Here is a 23,182-nt window from a genome sequence, read left to right as displayed (position 1 = left end):
GCTCGTCAGTTGGGACCCAACATCTACATCACTATTATGTTGCTCAATTTTGAAAGGTTAGTTTAACTTCACTCTGTATTGTAATAGCGTATTGGTTTCCTTTTCCTCCTAGATTGTATTGCCAACTTGGTTTGTAAATTCATGTGCTGTATTTGGTTGACTCTTTGGAACTTATAGTAAGCTCTCGTCAAAGAATATATAACTTATGTGTCTCTAAGAACATGTACCTGTACCTTACGAAAGGTGTATCGGTATTTTCCACATTGACTGAAACTGTTCGTAATTTATTTGTTTTTGTAAAGTCCATTCTGTAAATAATATTTTGAAAATCAAAGATCACTGTTAATTTTTTCGAAAACCGCAACCTAGACAACTCCATGCCCCTGGTAGGTTCCCAGTACTGTCCCACGTTACTTGTCTGTTATCGCCAAGTTGCCCTAACTGATATTTACTTCTGCTGTTTTCGCCACTGTTTCATTACATGATTATAGTGTGTGTAGTTTTTAAGTACCTTATAATTTGATTTATTTTCCTCCCTTTAACTGTGTTTGTGTGACCGCTGAAGTACCGGTTACATATTGGTAGCATAGCAGAAACAAGTGCTAGGTTGCAGACGAAGAAAAGTGAACCGTGATCATACCTAACCTAAAACACCGTAAAAGTTCTGATTCGTATATCGCATTAAAACTTTGTTTCTACCCGTCAGGATGGCTCGTGCTGTTCCTAATTCTTTCCATTTGCGAAAGTCAGAACCAATTTATGAATTAAAAATACGCAAAATGAATTCTACAGGCAACGTCAGAGATGACACTAGCCTGCTGAAACGGTCTCTTAATTTGCCGATAACCATACCCGAGTTAACTACAGATGAGTTGCGTGAGTCTTTGGCCGTGGTTAAAGATAGGTTAGCAGAATTCAACACTATTCTTGTGTCATTTTGTGCTGCTGAGCCCTCGCATGACCAATGAGTGCGGGTTAAGGCGCAGTTACTACATTACCTGGACAGAATTAGGGATTTGTTGTCTCTCGAATTGCCGAAAGTTGAGCGGCAGGAATGTGAAGCCTTACTAGTACAGTTTTCGAGAATATTTGACAAAATCAGTGGTTTGCTTGAAGGGAATAAGTTGAATAACACAGATTCTGAAGTTCAAGTGTCTATCCCATCTGAAAAGTATGGAAGTGTTGACTCTAGTGCGGCATCTGTTGCTCCTCAAGTGTGCACTCTGACATCTAGTGCTGGTGTTATTCAGGAGTCTGATGTGACTAATGCTCGCCTGGGATCTTCTATTTCATTGTCTGGAGCTAGGACACCTGTTAGTGATTCAAATGATGTATCTTCTTTGCATGTCAGTACCTCTACCAATTTTCCTGTGGTAACTGGTAATTCTGTTGTGGCTCAGTGTCTGCCCTCTATTGTTACTCAGCCGGATTCTGATGCAATGGTGCAAAACCATCCCCCTATCTTAGCGCCACCGGTATCAAGTGCTTTTTAGCTTGCATAACCCCTACTGAAGTGGTTAATGCCCCGATGGTCTCTCAGATTAGTGAGAACCTTTTACAAATGAGATTGTCTGTGCTCGTAGCGTTGCAGGCTAACGTTAGCCCTAACCTAACCTTCTATAATCCATCCATTTCACAAGGACACTCGAATCAAATGTACGATGCCTCAGTAACCCCTCTGGACCATTCTAAGCCATCCCAGGCACCTCCTACACCTGTTTTTCCCCAGATTTTCTCTAACCTGCCTCACCTGTTGACTACTGTCTTTAAGGGAGTCTCTAAATTTTCGGCTAACTCCGTTGATGAGGTTATTTCCTTCCTTCGGTTCCTAATAGAGTTCAAGGATCAAGCAATAGCGTACAATCTCAGTAATGACCACGTATTTCAAATTCTATACCCGCATGTATCTGGAGCTCTTTCTGAGCATATCGTCAGGGCCATTTCCAAAAGATGGTCTGTAGATCAATTTCATGCAAATGTGCTTGAATTTTTCATTCCTGCTCGTGCCTTGTCTGCATTAGTGCAGAAGCACTATTTCAGAGTACAACATCTCACCAAGTCATTTCCTGAATATGTTCAAGATATTAAGCTCCAGGCTAGGATTTTCCGGCTCCAACTATTCTGAAGCTCAGATGGTTGCCAACATAACTGAAGGTCTCGCCCTGAACTACAGATCATATCTGTCTCTTTCACTGCGACCAGCAACATTCGCCCAGTTGGAAGCCATCATGGTTTCTGCTGAAGGCGTTCGATATGCTGACCAGTTAGGCCTTGCATTAGCCCCACCTCCTATGAGCATGCCCTCTCCTCAGGATTCTAAAACCACCCCTTCACCTAATTCCAACTCGCGTAATCCCCATTCATGTTTCAATTGTGGCTCCTCTGCTCATCTCAAGCGGGGCTGTCCTAAGGGTGGGGTATTAAGCAATGTAAAACCCGCCATGGCTAGAGGCACTTTCACCAACACCTCTTGCCGTAACCGTGGGTCAACCAGGCACTTCTCTAGGCAGTGCCCATGTAACACTTCAGGCATTGGACCCCCGGGTAATAGTAATCCTAGATGACTAACCGCCAGTTCTGATGGTAAACTCCAAAGCATGGCTTCTGGTTTTGTCAATCATGACTGTACCTTCAAGGACGATTTACTTAACTCTGAGACTAATGATTGCTCCCAGTCTGACTCTGGTGCACATTTCTTGTAATCTTGTAGGATTTCTGCCATACCTTCTTGTAAATTACCGTACTTATGCATAGAGGTAAATAATGAACCTGTCTGTGTGTTACTAGACTCTGGGAGTAGTGTCAACTTGATGAGTGAGACCTGGTTCATTTCTACGAAAACTGGTTGCAAGTTACCTACATTAGAACCTGTGTCCTTAACCTGCCATACTGCTAATTCCAACTCATTAAACATTGTAAGATCACTAGAGGTCAAGATTAGAGTCCGTGATTTCACATGGAAAATGCCAGTACTAGTGGCAAGAGATTTATCCTGTCAGTTCATACTGGGTGCCAATTTTATTATTAAAACAGGCATGATTTTGGACCTACAGTTCAACAAATTCCATTTTAAATTTTGTGCGAGAACCTTTGAGCTGTGTGATCGCTCCCCTATTCTGCCTTGTCAAGTTAATGCTGTACCTGAAGATTCTGACGAACCCAAAGCTTTTGATTTTAATCATTTACCTGAAGAGCAGGCCAATCAACTTAAGAGACTCTGCGATAAGTTCCCTGATGTCTTTACCGACAGGTTAGGTGTCACCAATGTCTTAGAATACAAAATTGAAGTCACGGATAACATACCTCTCTGTTCTTCTCCGTATCGGCAGTCAACACCTAAATTGAAAGCCCTTAAGGTTATTATTGATCAAATGCTCGCTGACGGAGTGATACGCCCTTCTAAGTCAGCCTATTCTCCTCCCATGTTTCTGGTTCCTAAACCGCAAGGTGGTAATCGTCCTGTAGTTGACTATCAGATGTTGAACCATAAGGTGGTCTTCCAATCTGTTCCCCTTCCTGATATGCACTCTTGTTTTTCTTGGTTTGCTAATGCAAAAATTTTTACCACCTTCGATTTAAATCAGGCCTATTACCAGATACCTCTTGCCAAAGAATCCAAGCATCTCACAGCCTTTGCGACCGACTGGAACCTATATAAATTTGAGCGTGTCCCATTTGGACTAGCGACTTGAGCTGCTGTCCTTACTCGGTTACTGGATTATGTTTTATCTGACATTAAGTTCAAGTTCGTCTATAATTACCTTGACGATTTGGTGATCCTTTTTTTTTTTTTTTTTTTTGCTATTTGCTTTATGTCGCACCGACACAGATATGTCTTATGGCGACGATGGGATATGAAAGGCCTAGGAATTGGAAGGAAGCGGCCGTGGCCTTAACTAAGGTACAGCCCCGGCATTTGCCTGGTGTGAAAATGGGAAACCATGGAAAACCATCCTCAGGGCTGCCGACAGTGTGGCTCGAACCCACTATCTCCCAATTACTGGATACTGGCCGCACTTAAGCGACTGCAGCTATCGAGCTCGGTGATTTGGTGATCTTGAAACATTTGAGCAACACCTTGTCCATCTCAACGAAGTGCTTGAAAGACTGCGTAAAGCAGAACTAACCCTCAAGGCCACCAAGGTTTCTTTCGCACAACCCCAGATGTCCTTCTTAGGCCATATTGTGCCAGGGAGGGGTGTCTCAATCGATCAGTCTCGTACTGCCGCCATCCAGAATTTTCCCACTCCAAAGGACGTCAAGGCTGTAGCCAGATTCATTGGCATGGTTAATTTTTTCGTAAATTCATTCCCAATTTTGCTGAACGGGCAGCCCCATTAAATGCCTTGATAAGAAAGGATGCCAAATTCGTGTGGGGTGATGCCCAACGTGAAGCCTTCATGGACTTGAAATCCGCCTTATGTAACGCTGCTGTACTGGCTATGCCAGACTTTTCTAAGCACTTCATCCTTCAGACTGACGCCTCTTCCTCAGGCATATCCGGTGTTCTACTTCAGAAATTTCAAGAAGGGCGTTGTCCAATTTCTTATGCTTCTCATGCCCTGAATCCTGCTGAACGAAATTATTCCATTTATGAGTTGGAAGCCTTAGCTGTTGTCTTCTCTTTAGAAAAATTCAGAATGTACCTGGAACATCTTCCTTTCGATCTGGAAACTGATAATCAGGCGCTGAGTTGGGTACTGGCCAAGCTGCGAAGGACCGGTCGTCTAGCGGGCTGGGCAGTGCGCATCTCAACCTTCCAATTTGAAGCCCGCCACATTCGTGGCACGGAAAATGTTGTGGCTGATGGCCTCAGTAGGATGTTCTATCCAGGCAGCTCTAACCGTCAATCGGAGCCTGCAGACCCCTCTACTGAACAGGTATCAGCCTTTGTGAATATAGTTCTAACCGATTCCCCCTTCCTTTTCATGGATATAACCAAACATCAGGAGGACGATGCTGAGTTAAAAGCTATTATCGACAGGATGAAATCCGGTGAGCATGTTAAGCCTTACATCCTTAAGAATGGTGTCTTGTGTTGTCCGGCTCGCAGTCGCAGAGACCCCAAAAGTGTAGTCCCAACTAACCTGGTCCCGGCTCTCTTCAAATATTTTTATGAGTTCCCAATGGGTGGTCATCTGGGCGTTTTCAAAACGGGAGAGAAAATTCGTAAGCACTTCATTTGGAAATCCATCGATAGCGAGATCCATACCCTTGTCAAATCCTGTAAGACTTGTAACATCAGTAAACCTGCCCCGAATACTCGTCTAGGTCTCTTGTCTTCTGAGCAAGCTTCTCGTCCAATAGAGAGATTGTTCATAGACTACATCGGTCCCTTCCTGAGATATCTGGATGGTCATCGTTTCATACTTGTGGGTGCCGACGCCTTTTCGCGTTTTACATGGCTATTCGCCACTCGTATAGCTTGACTTTATGTATTATGTATAAAAATTTTTGACCATATGAAATAGTGGATCATATTGTATTGTATTGAACAGGTGGACTTATAATATTGTAATAATATTTGAGACATACGTCAACTTCAATACGGAACCAAAATGAGAATAGTTACTTGTAACTCGTATAGCTAACGCCAACACCACCATTTCGTGCTTGAAACAGATATTTGCTTCATTTGGACCCTGTCAATTTTTGGTAAGTGATAACGCAAGAGCCTTTACTTCTGTCCACTTCCAGAATTTCTGTTCTGATCTATCCATTGCTTATGTAATCACTACCCCGTATTACCGGAGGCCAAATTATGCTGAGAGAATGAATCGTAACCTGCGATCTGCCCTCATCGCTTATCACTCTACTGACCACTCCAAGTGGGATTCATCACTAAACTGGTTGTCGTTTGCATTTAACACTGCCGTCCATGAAAGCCACAAGCAAACCCCTGCTTCGTTAATGTTGGCTTTTACTCCAAATTCTCCACTATCTAATCTGTGGTCAATTAATGATCTTCTGGCCGACGATGCCAGCCCAGAGAAGGTACAGTGCATGAAATAACTTAAAGGTTTGTTATGCTAAGGTCCAGCATAATTACAACCACGGGCGAAGGCCGCACGACCTGTCTATGGGTGACCAATGTTTATTAAAACGCACCCCGTCAGTAGTACTGCGGACCATGTTATCAGTAAGTTGGCCCCTAGATTTCGAGGTCCCTGCACCATCTTAAAGTTCTTTACCCTGGTGACATTATTGGTGAGCGATCCCAAAAGGAAAAGGATCAGCAGAGTCCACCTCTCCCAGGTGAAGGTACCTTAAGTTATGTAGGGGGGGGTAAATACTATTGTTGGTGACCATGTAGATTTAGATGTAAGCTATAGGTAAGATTTTAGTTGTAAGGTAATGATAAGTTTTTGTAAGGTATTTCTAAGATTTTAGTTGTAAGGTAATAAGTTTGTGTGTAAGGTAGTTATAAGTACTGTGTAGGTAAATACTTTAGGTATCCTCTAGCACTTATCTACCTTAGTGTAATGTTTTTAGTATAATAAGTTAGGTAGGTTTCAGTTTAGGGTCACTGCTTGGAATTCATTCCCCTAACTTTCAGGCTTGGGGTAAACTCCTTTAGTTTCCTTTCACCCCCACCATAAACTTGTCAAATGAATGGATTATAGATAGTGCTTACCCCGGGGCTAGGTGCCCTAATATCCCTAGTGTGAGAGGGGGGGCCCCTACTGCATACTCAATGAGCCACCCATTGGGTGACCCTATGCAAGATCTTAGAGCCCAGCAGGGTAGATTTGCCTCAAGTATTCCCCTGTCTGCTGCAGTTTGGTTTATGTTACAGTGGCAGCAGTGACCAGCTTCTTCTGATGGCAACCTAAAGTGCCAAGTTGGGAGGCACACTGTGTGCCTTGAGCGCTACCATCCGGCACCACAATCCTGTGATGAATGTCCTAATGGAGGCAGTCTGACTGGATGGTGTCTCACCCATCTGCTTATTTGGTGCAAGATACCACAGGACTGCAACTTACCTAGCTTCCTGGTTTGGACTGAAATTGAATAGAGGCTGGCGGCAGACGGCCGTGTCAGCAGTCGCATCACCAGCAAGAACCTGTGGCCCAGCGGTGCAAATTCAATCCTACGACTGGTGTGAAAAAGTGGTGCAAGATACTTAGTCCATAACTTGGCTAAGAAGGAGGCTTTGAACGCTGTCTTACAAAAAAGCGAAAAGGTTCTGGATTACTGACTTTTGGGTAGAAGGAATGAGTGTACATCCTTTCTGTGCATAGAGTTGAAATCGTCGAAGCAATTTTACAACGCATTTTAGTATGATTATCCACATAGGCATTTATGTGATATTCATTGGCAAATCGTAAACTCCAGGCTACCTAAAGGATCTTTGGCGCAGTGACAGTTTGTTTTTATGTTCAACTTAAAGAAGAACATGGCTGTTAGTGAAGTGACTGTCATGTATCTTTACTAATCTATACTATAGTGAGAACGTTTCCAGAAGTTATTGCCTCCTCCCCCCCAGTAATATTATGTTAACGGTCGAGCATGGCTCGACTTTCGGGGGGAGGAAGTGGAAAGTGTTTGTAGAAGATTTTATTTGTAAATCTTTTTAAGTAGTACTTACTATATGATCTGGAGTGTTGTGCTAGAATATTTTATTTGTATTCCATTTAGCTACCTAACCTGTACAGTGTAAGAAATATTGTTCTACATAGGTTGGTTGTAACTAGTAGATTACATTTCTATATTTACTGGAACAGTCCAGAAAGTTTGTGATGTTTTTGTAACGCAAATTTTTGAACAGGGTGTGTTGGCCTTTGTTTAGTTATGCATTCTAGAAATATGTTCTTACTATTCTGGAAATGGAAGATTCGCAATCGTATGTGTTCGAGAAAGTTATTAAAACATCGTGACCGAAGAAAGTGTTGTGATTGGTCAATCTGTGCAAGCTCCTGTGTTCTAATTGGCTACTCCAAGGCCAGGTTTCCCTTTAAAAGGGGCTAGGCAGCATTTCGCGGGAGGTCTGACGTCTATGAGCCGTCTTGGTCTTGCCCTGCCGAGCCTGCCATAGCTTGACGTCGTGAACATCTCCTCTGTACCAGAATGGGCTGCCTTACGGTAAGCGCTGTTGTTTTCTGTCCGGCTTTAAGTTCCATTTTGTTTTCTTTGGTGTAGCACAGGAGATTGCCCTAATCGCCACTATTATGTTGCTCAATTTTGAAAGGTTAGTTTAACTTCACTCTGTATTGTAATAGCGTATTGGTTTCCTTTTACCTCCCAGATTGTATTGCCAACTTGGTTTGTAAATTCGTGTACCGTATTTTGTTGACTCTTTGGAACTTATAGGAAGCTCTCGTCAAAGAATATATAACTTATGTGTCTCTAAGAACATGTATCTGTATCTTACGAAAGGTGTATCGGTATTTTCCACACTGACTGAAACTGTTCGTAATTAATTTGTTTTTGTAAAGTCCATTCTGTAAATGATATTTTGAAAATCCCACACACTCGCAATACCTTAGTTAAAATCCGCCGCCACGCGAGGTTTATGGTCAGAAGAGACTACAAAACACACGTAGACACTGTCGCTGAAAACGTCCGCAGCAATCCCAAGCGCTACTGGAGTCTCATCAACACACGGGAAGGACGGAGCGGATTTCTGTCAGCGTGAACCACAACAATGCAACAGCAGATGGCGCCGATCACAATGAACTGTTCAACAGGTATTTCTTCTTCAACTTCTCCCCTCCCTTACAAAACCAACCGCTCCCTCCCGTTGGTACAGCTTCAAACAGAACCCTATCCAGCATAACTACCACACCAAGTGAAGTTCATAACCTTCTTCAAACTCTTCATACCAACAAAGCTACCGGTGCCGACACTATAGGTCCTCTTTTCCTAAAAAATACTGCCAGCACTCTTTGCGTCCCGCTCTCTAAATTATTTAACAGATGTTTTGCCGCGGGCTATTTTCCTATTACCTGGAAACAGGCAAATATTGTTCCACTTCTCAAATCAGGCAACAAATTTAATGTTTCATCTTACCGACCAATCTCTATTCTCCCCACACTATCCTTTATCTTTGAAAAAATTATACACCAGCGTCTCCTCGCATTCACTTTGCCGTATATCTCAACCAAGCAGCATGGTTTTCTACCAGGTGGCTCTTGTCTAACAAACCTGGCCACTCTGCATAGCTTTGCATCAGATGCCATTGCAGCTAAATCACAGCTGGATATCTGCTACGTAGACATTTCAAAAGCTTTCTATTCTGTTGACCATACTCTGTTTCTATATAAACTCTCCGAACGATTTAATATACATGGCAGTCTTCTGACCCTTCTTGCTGGCTTCCTACATAACCGTTGGCAGAGAGTGGTAATATCAGGCACTTCATCCTCATGGTTACCAGTCACCTCCGGTGTCCCACAAGGCAGTACTCTTGGCCCCTTGCTGTTTTCTTTGTTTATGGACGATCTGCCGTCCGAACTCAACGAAACAGCGAATACCCTACTCTTTGCTGACGACTGCAAGATATTTAGGGAGATCAGGAATCCAGCAGATGCAGCTCTGCTACAGTCCTCACTTAATGCCCTCTCGAACTGGTGCCGTACTTGGAAACTTATCCCCAATCAACGAAAGTGCAGCCACATGACCATAACACTGCGTAAATCTCCTCTACCGACATCATATTACCTACTCGACAAGCCCATCACCGTGGTTACGCAACAGCGTGACCTAGGTGTAATATTCGATACAAAATTACAAATTAAGACCCATATAGAAACATATACAACCAAGGCTATGAAATTACTAGGCATTCTCTATCGCTTCACAGAAATTTCTGACCCCATTGCTCTTCGTCATTTCTTCCTCACGATCGTTCAACCTCTCTTAAACTACTGCTCTCCGATTTGGACAACAGCCGCCCCCTCCAATACTAAACAGTTAGACAGAGCAGTGTCCTTCTTTGCTGCAATTGTAAGGAACAGAAACCCCAAGCTCAGAAATCTGTCTACGCAGCAGGTATTAATGGCAATTAATGTGTCACCGCTGCACATCAGGCGACAGGTAGCTGACCTGAGTTTCCTCCACGAGATCTTAAATGGACATTACCGCTCGGAACATCTTGTTTCTCTCTTCTCTCTCCGCGTTCCTTCCCGCTCCACCAGAACCAAAGACCTTCTCCACATTCCCCACACTCAGCACTCAATACTTCAACGATCTTTCCTAATCCGCCTCCCAACACTCTTTAACAATATTAATAGGAGACAAGAGCTTGATATAGCATCAAATAAAAGTGTATTCGAGAGGTGTGTAAATAGTATCTTAAAGATAAGTTGATGTGAAGGGATTATACCGCCATCTTGACCCACGACGACTTGGCTATGAACATGGACATTCTCATAGTTTTCGATTTGGACAGTTATTAGTAGGATGTGTACCTGATCTTGTTATATTTTGTTATGTTTGTTATTTTTTATTATGAAAGTTTACGTTTGTTAAATAGTCTGTTGACAGTGCAAGTGCTCAGTGTAGCTGTATCTTGTGCTTTGTAAATAAATAAATAAATAAATAAACAAACAAACAAACAAACAAACAAATAAATAAATCACTGTTAATTTTTCTGAAAACCGCAACGTAGACAACTCCATGCCCCGGTAGGTTCCCAGTACCGCCCCATGTTCCTTGTTTGTTATCGCCAAGTTGCCCTCACTGATATTTAATTCTGCTGTTTTTGCCACTGTTTCATTACATGATTATAGTGTGTATAGTTTTTAGGTACCTTGTAATTTGATTTATTTTCCTCCCTTTATCTGTGTTTGTGTAACCGCTGAAGTACCGGTTACAAAGACGCAGAGCTAAGTTCTCTGTAAAATGTAAAGAATTTCACCCTATTTTCTTGACACGGCATAAGCCCAATAGCCTGTATCATGTCTATAAACACGGGTCGTGAAAGCATCAATGGCAACATATGAGGATTGGGGCAAAAGTCATTTTTCTTGTAGATATGTGAACGGATCACAAACGTACATGTGTCGTGTGGACGTTCTGCAGGCATAGTGTGTATGCAGAACAACACATGGCTCTGTGATAGCTGGTAGTAGCGCAGCGAGGGCTGTGAAATCAGTCAGTTGGTGAGTGTTGTGCGAGATGAAAATAACTCGTGTTGAGCAGCACGCTTACATCAAAATAGCCGTTCTCCAAGGGAGAAATGTGATTGAATGTCACAGTGAATTAGTGGAAGCCCTACCATACCGTACAGTAGCACGGTGGGTAGGAAAGTTTCAGCAAGGATGTATGTCAACCAGTGATGAGTAACGTTTGGGACGACCTGTCAGTGTGCGGACCGACGTGGCACGTGCCGTCGTGGAGCAGCTCCTGGATGAAGACAGACAATGGACGCTACTGGAGTTAGAGAGGGCATGTGGCATTGAGAAACACACCATCCACAGGATATTGCGTAATGAGCTGCAACTGCGCAAAATCGCATCGCGGTGGGTACCACATGCACTGATGGAAGTTCAAAGATGGATGCGCTATGCAATATGCTCCAACCACCTTGCACGCTGGCAACAGGACGGTGATCAATTCTTGTCACGAATAATCGCCATCGATGAATTTTGGGCCAGGGCATATGAACCAGAACAAACGTCAGTCCGCAGAGTGAACACGCTGGATCACCAAGGAAGCAGAAAGTCCGTCAGAATCCTTCCCCAGTCAAACTGACGGTGATTGTCGCGTATGACATCAGGGGTGTCATTGTTTGCCACGTTGTTCCACATGGCAGAATAGTGACAGCACAGTACTACAGGGACTTCCTGGTGCGACAGGCACGACGTGGCATTTGGGAGAAACGTCCGGATCTTGTGGGCAGTGCAATAATCCTGCACGACAATGAAAAACCACATAAAGCAGAGTGTGTAGGGCAGCTACTGCGACGTTGGGGATGGGAAGAATTGGAGCACCCACTGTAACTCCCCCGACATTTCGCCCTGTGACTTTGATCTCATTCGAAAGATTAAGGAACCACTACGTGGTAGGCGGTTTGCAACACGAGAGGATATTGTTAATGCTGTGCGCCAACAGGTGACCCAATTCACACATGGTGGGGAAAATGCTGAGGCAGATGGTATTTAGTGCCTCCCACATCGTTGGCAGCGCGTGGTGTCAGTAGCAGGGGACTACTCTGAGGGTCTTTAGGCCCAGGTTTGTCATATCAACTTTATGTGTACTGTGTTGTCATTCTTTTGCACCGGGAAGGCCCTATTGCCCTGTATACTACCGTAATAAATTAGTGTCTTACGATATTTTGGTGCTATTCATTGTCCATACATGTAGTTAACACCTTGTCCTTCCGTCTGTATATGTCACATTTTCCAACCAGACTGGTACCTTCAAGAAGGAAAAAAATAGTTGCCATGACTTTTGCCCCAACCCTCATAGTTAGAGATGTGTGGGATATGGTTATGATAGTACAGAAGAAGTTTAAAGAGAGCAGAGATTGTCATCAGTGAAATACTGAGTATGAGGGATACTAACTGTAATGTGATCAGGGATTTATAAGAGACTGTGGAGTGGGTATGTTGGAAAATGGGAGTAAGATTTGTAGATCCTAATAAGTGGGTAGTAGATAGAGATCTGTGCTCAAACAGACTTCAGTTGAATTGCAGAGGTTCATATTAGTTAGGTTTGTTTAGAAGGGTTATAGGGAGGAACGTTCAGGAAAATGAGGTGAAGTAGGGAGCAACGTTGAGGATGCAGGGAGCTGGAAGTCAAGTAAGGAAGACATGAAGTTGTTAGCAATGAACTGGGCAGAAGTATTGTAAGGAACGGAATATAGTAAGAAATTTAATGGATATCTATTTACTAGATATTGTATTATGAGTTGAATCAGGACTGAGAGCAGAAATTTTCTCCTTGAATTGGAATGTTTACCACAGAGATAGAACAGAATTGGTAAGACGGCAGTATTCATAAAGGTTAAAGAAGAATTTGTAAGCAGTGAAAAAGTTACAAATGAGAAATATGAAATTCTAGAAGTAAGACTCATCTCTAGAGATAATAGGCAACTTGATGTTTTTGGGTTGTACAGACCTGGACAGGGGGACACTAGCGCATAATTATTTGATAAGATAATTAGCTATATTAGGTACTAGCAGTTACCTGCAGCTTTGCTCGCAGGGATTTCGTAATTTGATAAAAGTAATCATTCCTCGGTACTGTACTAAGACATTATCTGAAAATCCCCAAAGTATAAAAATTCACTGAAAAATTGAGTTTCATTTACCCCAGAAACTCTTTGTAAACGACGTTTGTGGTATTGACTTTTGGGGCTAAGATGACCATGCAATATGGAACTGTACATGAGAAAAATAGTCCTCTCTCAAGTCGAAAACAAAAAGAGAAATTACATGTTTTTATTTTTAAAGGAGATTCCAAATACCTATTTCCATGTCTGTAACATCTACAGTTTTTGAGATATAAGTATCCCCATACAAAGAATTCAACCTCTTTACGAGTCCTTCCCCCACCCCTACCCCCACCTAAGTGGATTTTCCGAAAACAAAAAGATCAGGTTTCTTTATTTTTAAACAAGATTTCAAAAACCAATTTTCATGTCTGTAACATCTTCAGTTTTTGAGATTTAAGTATCCTCATAAAAATAATTGAACTCTTTTTCTCACTTCTCTTCACCCCCGTTTAGAGCCTTTTCTGAGAACAAAACAAAAAAATTCATGTTTATTTTTAAAGCACTTTCCAAATACCACGCTTCATGTCTGGAACCTGTTAAGTTTTTGACATATAGGTCTCCTGTAGATAGACCGGTACCCATTTTAAAAATGTACCCGCTTTTTCAATTCTTTTAGTCCTTTAAGTGGATTTTCCATAAAAAAAATATACATGTTTTTGAGATATTTTTTAGATATAAGAATACTCATACAAATAATTCGACCAAGTTTTCAATAACAAACGAAGCCGTGTTTCTTTATTTTTGGTGGAGGTTTCAAATACCAATTTTCACATCTTGAGGTATAAATATCCTTATACAAAAAAAATAATGTGTTTCTTTTCTTTGAAAGGAGAACCCAAATACACATTTTCATGCCTGTAACAGCTTCAGCTTTTGTAACATAAGTATCCTCATAAAATTATTATTATTTTTTTTTTTGCTATGGGCTTTACGTCACACCGACACAGATAGGTCTTATGGCGACGATGGGATAGGAAAGGCCTAGGAGTTGGAAGGAAGCGGCCGTGGCCTTAATTAAGGTACAGCCCCAGCATTTGCCTGGTGTGAAATGGGAAACCACGGAAAACCATTTTCAGGGCTGCCGATAGTGGGATTCGAACCTACTATCTCCCGGATGCAACATAAAAAGAATTCAACTCCTTTTTTTCAGCCCCCTCCTTATTGATTCTATGAAGGTCTAGATACTCCAGAAGGTGTGAGCCAAATTTATAAGACTGCTGCCCAGCATGAAAAGCATTCCAGAGATATCATTGCCACGAAATATATCAACGACAAAACAGGCAACCTTCTTACAAAAGAAACTGAGATAAAAAAACTGTTGGCAGGAATATTTCACAACAGAGTTGCTAAATGAAGAATGTTCACCCCAGCTGAAGTTCAGATAGCTGTGTCAAAAAATGAAGAATGGCAAATCAGTAAGACCTGATGACATTCCATCTGAGCTGTGGAAGGTTCTGGGTACTGAAGGACTAGGATGTTTAATAAGATCCTCGCTGGTGCACCGATCCCAGAACAATTTTGCCAAAGCTACCTTGTGCCTAACTTCAAGCAGAAGGGAGATGTTAAGAGAATGTGGGAGCTACAGAGGCATTAAACTCACCTCACACACACTAAAAATTTGGGAACGTGTCAATGCCAGTCGTATCAAGAAAATTATAAACATCCATAGGAACCAGCGTGGCTTCACAAGTGGAGTCTCAACTAGTGATGTGATTCAAACTCTCAGAATATTGATGGAAAAACATTGTACGTTCATCCATCTAGAAGGGTGAAGTCTAGTTCTTGTATCTCTGGGAATTTCCCTGTTGAGGTTGGTATTCATCAAGGTTCAGCTTTGAGCCCAATCTTATTCAATATAAACTATCTCACAGAACAACTGATGACACAACTGCCATGGACCCTTCTATATGCAGACGACATCGTCCATGATGGGGAAACAAGTGAACAGGTCGAGGCAGCCTTAGAACTTAGAAGGCGAATGGACTCAGAATAAGCTTTAAGATGATGGAGTATATGCTCTGCAACTTCGCCAAGCCAGAAGTTCAAGGTCCGCTCCATACAATTTTCTTAGCGGGTGAACTACTGGCAATGATGAATAATCAAGTATGTGGGCTCAGTTATTACTACCGATACGACGATTGATGATGATGTGAAGCACATTGGATGGACCAAATGACGTTTGCTGACAGGTGTCTTATGTGGCAGAAGGATGGAGATAAAGCTCACGACTGTTATACAAGACTGTTGTTAGGCCTGCCCTCACTTACGGCTCTGAGTGTTGGATAAGGCAAAAGAAGCATGATCAACAGATGCAAGTAACGGAAATGCGGATGCTGCGATGGTCAGCGGGTGTCACCCTCTTGGACCAAGTGCGCAACGAGCCTATATGAAGATCATTTAATACGGTCCCTATATATGAGAAATTGGAGGAACGGCAGTTGCGCTGGCATGGACAACATCGAGATGAAGATCATCCCGTTAAGAGAGCTCTTGTAATCGAGGAACCAAGGAGACGACGTGGACGTCCGAGAGCAACATAGTGGCGTACAGCTGAAAAGGCCTTGAATAGAATTGGCATTCCAGTGGCGGAGACATCCAACCGCAGGGAGTACTCTATGAATCAGAAGAGCCGACCCTGAGTGATACTTGTGAGTGCCCATTGTGGGCACACATACAGCCAGGAAAGAAGAAGAAGAAAAAAATATGTATTTCTTTATTTTTAAAGGAGACTCCAAGTACCAATTTTCATGTCTGCAACATATTAAGTTTTTGAGATATACTGTAGATATGCTCATGTCCCAAGAATGATGTAATATTATTTGATTGATATATTGTATTGAAAAGGAGGACCCTCTTGTCAATTTATTTCTTATAATTGCACATCAATATGGAACGAAAAGTTAAATTTATAGCTTATAACAAATTATAAATGTTCCTTTACTTTTACAGGAGATTCCAAATACCAACTTTTACGTCTGTAACATATTACGTTTCTGAGATATACTGTATATATAGTCTTTTTTTTTTTAATTCACCCCCCCCCCCTTTCCCATTCGTTGGATTTTTCAAAAACAAAGTGTTTATTTCTAAAGGAGATTCCAAATGCCAATTTTCATGTCTCTAACATGTTCAGTTTTTGAGATAGGCCTATAAGTACCCTCATAAAAGGTATTAAACTTCTTTCTCACCCCACTTAATGAGATTTTCTGGAAAGAAAAAAAAATGTGTGTTTAAAGGAGATTCCAAAATACAATTTTTATGTCTGTAAACTTTTAAGTTTTTGAGATATACTCATTTAAGCAATTCACCCCCCTTTTCACCCCCTTAGCAATGGAAAACAATATATTCTCCCTTAGTGAGCACCTACGCTACAATATAAATGTATCCCCAAAATTTCATTTATGTCCAGTAATTTTGGCTCGGCGATGATGAATCAGTCAGTCAGGACATGTTATTTTATATATACAGATGACACAGAAACAAACGTGACTGTAGCAAATGATCTCAATTTTACAAATGTGAACAGGCAAGATAATCCAAATTACAGGAAGCATGACCAATGAATGATAAATAGGTTAATCTGGAAAGGACAACTCAATCAGAAAGTGGTGGAACCAACTAAAAGGAAGTATATTCTAGACAGGGTGCTGATACAATCAGATGAACTCTATCGAGAAACTTGTAAGTGATAGATGGTATAAGTGATCGCAAACCTGTTTTAGTCATAGTTAAAATATGATAGAAAGGGAGGTTGTGCAAGTAGTGAGATAGTAAAAGTACAATGTCAGCAGTACCATAGGGTTGACAGAAGCATGACAAAGTTAAAAAAAAAAAGGAATTAAGATCAGTGGAAAATGGTAAATGAAAATGTAAACAAGCTATGGGAGGGATTTAACGCTATGGTTGAGATTATGTAAACAGGTAGCCGATATACCTTAAAAGGTGGTAAGGAATGGTAATGGCCTACTATACTATAAAAGAGAAATAGAGAGAATAAGAAGGAGGTGCAGGTTAGAAAAAAGTGGAATTAGGAATGGTAATGGAAGTACCGTAAAGTAGGGTAACTTCGGCCACTGACAAATAGCAACACTTATTTTCTCCTGCCTCCTATACTGGAAAAGATGACCAATTGCAACACCTAAAATGCACATACAATAGAATGCTACCGAGCTCGATAGCTGCAGTCGCTTAAGTGCGGTCAGTATCCAGCATTCGGGAGATAGTAGGTTCGAACCCCACTGTCGGCAGCCCTGAAAATGGTTTTCCGTGGTTTCCCATTTTCACACCAGGCAAATGCTGGGGCTGTACCTTAATTAAGGCCACGGCCGCTTCCTTCCCAGCCCTTCCCTGTCCCATCGTCGCCATAAGACCTATCTGTGTCGGTGCGACGTAAAGCAACTAGCAAAAAAAAAAAAAAAAAAATAAATAAATAAATAGAATGCTCTATCAACACTCAGTAGTCCAAATAACATTGGCAGGCTCATTGTTGAATCAATATATTTTTTTCACAGCCCCGACTATTGTCTTGTCTGATAACAGCAGAATACAAACTGTTCTCTAGCCCCAGCATTTAATTCTCCATTCAAGTGGTTTATGGGGTCAAAATGTAAGGTCGTCTGGTAACTGATCAACACAATTTGATGCATTTTATACAAATAGGTTTTTCAGGGAATAGTTTTATGATAAAAGTTGTCCTCTTCCGGGGTAACTTTGGCCATGCCAAGAACGTACAGAAAAACATTGCGCGGCCGCGGATATTGTAATTACAATTCTGTTTACGTCAAGAATGCTTTAGAAGAGATTAATAAGGGCACAATAACAATAAACGGGGAAGTTTATCCCGACAGGGAGGGGAAAGACAGTTTCCATTTTCAATGATAAATAGACGGATATCAGTTGACATGGACGATACACATTTAAGAACTTGATGGCGGCCCAGATATTTTCTAATTTAGAAGACAGTGTATTATGAGGACAGTCTACAAGATTGCTTCTTTTCCGACCACCTTTTCTCTCCACACAATTGGGCTTTATGATTTCCGTACCTTTTATTTATTATCTTTTGTACTGTTACGAATATTTATGCAATGCAACATGTAATTTGTAATATTATACAATGCTTGTACACTTAGGGTAAATAAAATAGTTTCTTCTTTGGGGAAAAAGTGAATTTGATCACTATACATCTGTTTCACCATAAATTGTTTTAATTTGTTTGTGACTGTTGATACTGGGCGTTTTGCAGGTTTTTAAAAAACATTCACGGTGGCCGAAATAACATTACATCAAAGAAAACTTTGTTTCTTGAGTTATTTTTATGGCGGCCGAAGTTACCACCAAAATCACGGGGTAACTCCGGCCACTCTTTCGATAATCATTATTCATTACTGAATAACAATGAGAATTATGTTCATATTTAAAAATGAAGAACAAACATGGCAGAATTTATATTACATTTTTCAGAAAATTTGAGGGAATATTTCACGTTATTTTCAAAATTGAATTTAGCAAAAAAGTCACGTTAGGATATCATGACAGCAAGCTTAATTGGTAATCATATGAATTTTAGCGAAAAATGGAAGGGTATGTACTGTATAGTTACGTCAATGTAGAAACAGGTTCCAGGAAGCACATTCTAGGTATCATAAATGACCAAGATGAGTGTACATGCAAGGATTTACAAAAAGAAAGAAGTAGGCTACCTATTTAGTCAGCAGTATGCAAAGTTAATTGGACATATGGATACTGTCCAAGTAGTTGACAGCTGGAAATGATATAAAATTTCTGGGGATGTATATAAGGCAATGGATTGGGATACAGAATCAAATCTAAAGTACTTATTTCATTTCTGTTTCTATGGAAGCAAATTAATGGAGAGCTGCCTTAGTAGCACCTGTGTACGAAGGTTTTGTTTGTCCAACCCTTGTCTCATTTCATACGGGGTAGGGTATGAGGTGAGATGTATCTGTCTTGGCGGGTTTTTATGACCGGATGCCCTTCCTGATGTCAACCTCATCATAGGAGTTAATGAGATGAAATGAATGACGTGATGTATGATAGTAGGAAGGGAGAGGGTGAAACCCAGTGCTGGCACATAGCCTACTTCTGTTGAAGAGCTCCAAAGGGTCTGATCAAGGCTTAATGTCCCCATCCAACGGATGAATCACCATCAACAGCGCCATATGCCCTCACTCCATATGAGCACAGTGGAGAGGTTTGGAATTTAATCCAGGCTTTTGGCAATTTTGGAAATCGTATACCACCACCTGCTGGCCAACAATCTGATGGTGAAAACTTTTGACCAACGGCTAACCACGCTGTCAGACCATTTAGATTTCAACGCCTTAATGATCATGGGTGTACAAATGTACAATAGCCACAGAAAGTATTTGTACACCAACATTTTAATATATACCTTGCACATTAAGCACCATGAATTAATATAAACACATCCAGTGAAACATATGTATAAAGAAAAGACCCCCTGCTGTTCATCTGCTATGAGATTTATAGCGCTTAACATAATAAACAAATAAACTCATCTTTTAACACAACAAAAAGTATTCGTACACTACTAGATAGGGCCTAATTCAAACACTTACCAAAGTCTTTGTTCAAACACAGCCTTAATACTTTGTATGCATGCCTTTGGCATTGATGACCTGTTCCCGACGTCTTGCATTGAGTTAACTAAACGTTTGGTATAATCTTCAGATATGTTGGACCGTGCCTCTGAGAGTATTTCCTTAAGATGTTCTTTACTAGTAGGATGGCGTTTTTTTGCACTTCTTTGCCTAGATAAGCCCATAGGTTCTCTATGGGATTGAGATGTGGACTTTCTGGTGGAGAAGTCTTCTTGGGGCGTTGCACAACAACCATTCACATGCTATCATGGCACAATGCTTACGATCATTGTCCTGTTGGAAGTGGGAGACTCTTTCCAGATGAAGCTTTTGTGCACTGCTGCTGAAATTATGGTGCAACACATCTATGTACTTCCTGGCATCCATTATACCATCAATAAATGCCAGGTTTCCCACTCCATTCGCAGCCATGCAGCCCCAAACCATAACACTCGCTCCTCCGTGTTTTACTGTGGGGATTACGTACTGAGGTTCACGTTCGGTGTTTGGCTTCCGCCATACCTTCCTGCTCCTACCAGTTCCAGACTGTGTAAACTTTGCTTCACCAGAAAAAATAATGGTGTTCTAAAAGTCCATTGTCTTTCCACAGTACTCTTTCGCGAACTGTAGGCGCGTCTGCCTATTTCTTTCACTTATAAGTGGCTTCTTTCTTGGACATCTTCTGTGCAGGTTCGCACTGTGCAATGCATTCCTTATAGTCTACACACTCACCATTTTGTTGGACCTTGAAGCGAGTTCTCTAGCACTTCGGAACGGTTCCTCTCGTGCCAGATACACAATATTGCATCACTCCCGTACTGTCAGCACTTTTGGATGGCCAGATGTAGGTTTGTTTTCTGTTTGCCAGCTGTGCTTGCATTTATGAACTATTGAACTCACCGTAGTAAAGCTAATGCAGAGCTGTTTTCCAGTTTGACGATAACTTTTACCTTGTTTACACAGTAACACTATATTCTCTTGCTGACTCACTGAAAGTTCCCTCTTCTTTAGCCACATACTAAATGACCTTGCGGCAACGACAGCACACATGTGATGACTGAAAATATAACAACCCCACCTGCAGAACAGCGGCCTAAACCTTTGGCAACAACTGATTTAACTAATCACAAAGAGAGTGCACCCGCACTGTACGAATACTTTCTTGGCGGTACAATCTGTAGTTTGTATATCTGATGTCTGTCGTTATGCCGTTTATAAATCTGACTTCAGCTCGTAAGTCATAATGATGTTCCTCCATCCCTTTCCATAGGTGTACAAATACTTTCTGTGGCCACTGTAAGAGTGATAAACAGATAATTACAAGCCAGTCAGCTTGACATGTGTTTCATGTAAGGTCTGGGAAGCATTCTTTCTGATTATATCACACATGTTTGTGAAATTACTATAATAAATTGTTTTGATAGAAGGCAGTTCGGTTTATAGGAAAGGTTATTCCAGTGAGGTTCATCTTTTAAGATTCCAGCAAGATATAGCAGATATTTTAAATTCAGGAGGTCAAATGGATGGACTGTATCACTACTGATATATCCAACATATAAGGCTTTTGAAAGGATAGAACGGTTATGGTACACAAGCCGGCTCCAGTTCACTCGTAGGCGCCGTCATATGGTGTCAAATATGTTCATTAGAGTGCAAGGAAGGAGTAGAGGTGCGAAAATACTAGAAATTATCCAGGCATTCAATCACTCTTTTGTGTAGTCTAATTAAACTACTCTACCCACGGAATTATCATCACAAATTGTAAGGTTAATTTAAAGGACGAACATGGTATTATACATTACCTTTCATTACGTTTCGCTTGTTGCTCATAAGGATCTTTAATACCCCTATGTTTCTTGCCCGGAATTTTTCGACCCATTGGTTAACAACTTCAGTTTCTGTAAATAATATGACAAAGCTACAACATATTTGAACACACCACACGTGGGTATCAGCTTGACAACAAAAAATTGTCAGCTGTTTCGTGGCGATATTCAGCTGTTCATGCCGTCCCATTTTTCCCTTACCAATCCACACCATCCTATGCCGAAAATTGACTGTGCCACATGAAAAGTAGTTTATAATTCATTGTTTTGAAATTAATTTATAATACAGTACGTCAGTTAGCTGTGTCGTGAAGGAAAATAATTGCTTGTTAAAATAAACACCTAAGACTTGTGCATAGTACCTACAGTACTCGTGACTATATAGTGTCTAACCTGCAATGCAAATACTCAGTTCTAGAGTAGGTATTAATATAACCTGAATTCTGTTTTAAGAAAGATCCAAATTGCATGTACTGTATAGATTTCTTATTACTTCCTCCCTCCATCCATGCATTTCGGCTAAGGAACGTCTTATTGCGAATATGCACTATTACCGCTTTCTGTTCTCCTTTGTAATTAGCTTTAAAATTTATAGGTATTGTCCAAAAAGTGTATGAAAGTGAGGCGCTAGATATATATAAATATATACGTTCTCTTTATAGAGAATTGCGTGTTTTAGCATCAATTTCACTGACGTCTGTGAATGGATTCCATGGTTTTATCCCTTTGTCACCTCTGCTGTTACATTTATTCCTAACCTTCACTGAAATTATGGGGTACTAATTTTAATTATAGTCTCCCATGTTTTTTGCTCAGTCTACAATACTATCCCTTACTTATCAACTTAAATTCTCGTCTCCTCCTTTACTGACATCACTCTGATATTAGAAATGCTGATTATCATAACACACTCCCTATATTTCAGTTTCGAATTGTGGTCTAATGGTCTGTATTCTTTCTTGTAACCACCAAGTGGTTTCATTTTTCACCACACAGTACAAAAATGTATCTATTTATAGGATCATGGAATCTCTTTGTCATCCAAATTTTGTGATCACATATATTTGTTCTTGCCGGCCTCATGGTGTAGGGGTAGCGTGCCTGCCTCTTACCCGGAGATAGCGGTCCCGGTCTAGAAAGCCAAGAATAACGGCCAAGAGGATTCGTCTTGCTGACTACACAACACCTCGCCTTCGGGCTGAGCAGCGGTCTCTTCATACTTGTTTGTACTGGTGCGTGTGGCTCCTCAGGTTAGCTAGTATAATAACTTTGTTCATATCGTGAGTGAGTAGGTCTGCTTGTCACTTTCATTTCTTCTCTATCTGGACTTTGGTTTGAAACATTTAAACCAGGCCTTTGGTTTGACACATTTGGTTTGCTCATGCCATACCGTACTTATTATGATTAACTTCATTGTACTGTGATTGATTGTTTTGAACATTACACCCCCGTTCACTATATGGGGCAATTACAAGCTCTCTCTCTTCGCCCTTTTTTCTTTATCAATGATTTTT

The 23,182-nt window shown here is 41.1% G+C and overlaps 2 protein-coding genes across 2 annotated transcripts in view; both read right to left on the bottom strand.

Moving 5' to 3' along the window:
• The window catches only part of LOC136876363 (coiled-coil domain-containing protein 137), a 63,649-nt gene extending 41,822 nt beyond the window's left edge, over positions 1 to 21,827 (bottom strand). Inside the window, exon 1 of the mRNA XM_067150253.2 lies at positions 21,645 to 21,827. Coding sequence (XP_067006354.1) covers positions 21,645 to 21,721 — 77 coding nt within the window. The 5' untranslated portion in view covers positions 21,722 to 21,827. The remainder of the gene's footprint in view (positions 1 to 21,644) is intronic.
• The window catches only part of LOC136876361 (galactokinase), a 323,016-nt gene that overhangs the window by 18,679 nt on the left and 281,155 nt on the right, over positions 1 to 23,182 (bottom strand). The gene's annotated exons all lie outside the window — the stretch shown is intronic.

This window comes from Anabrus simplex, chromosome 6, assembly GCF_040414725.1.
Source record: "Anabrus simplex isolate iqAnaSimp1 chromosome 6, ASM4041472v1, whole genome shotgun sequence".
NCBI classification, from domain to species: Eukaryota; Metazoa; Arthropoda; class Insecta; order Orthoptera; family Tettigoniidae; genus Anabrus; species Anabrus simplex.
Note: the sequence above shows the minus strand (reverse complement) of the source record. Positions and strands in the feature narration are given on the sequence as shown.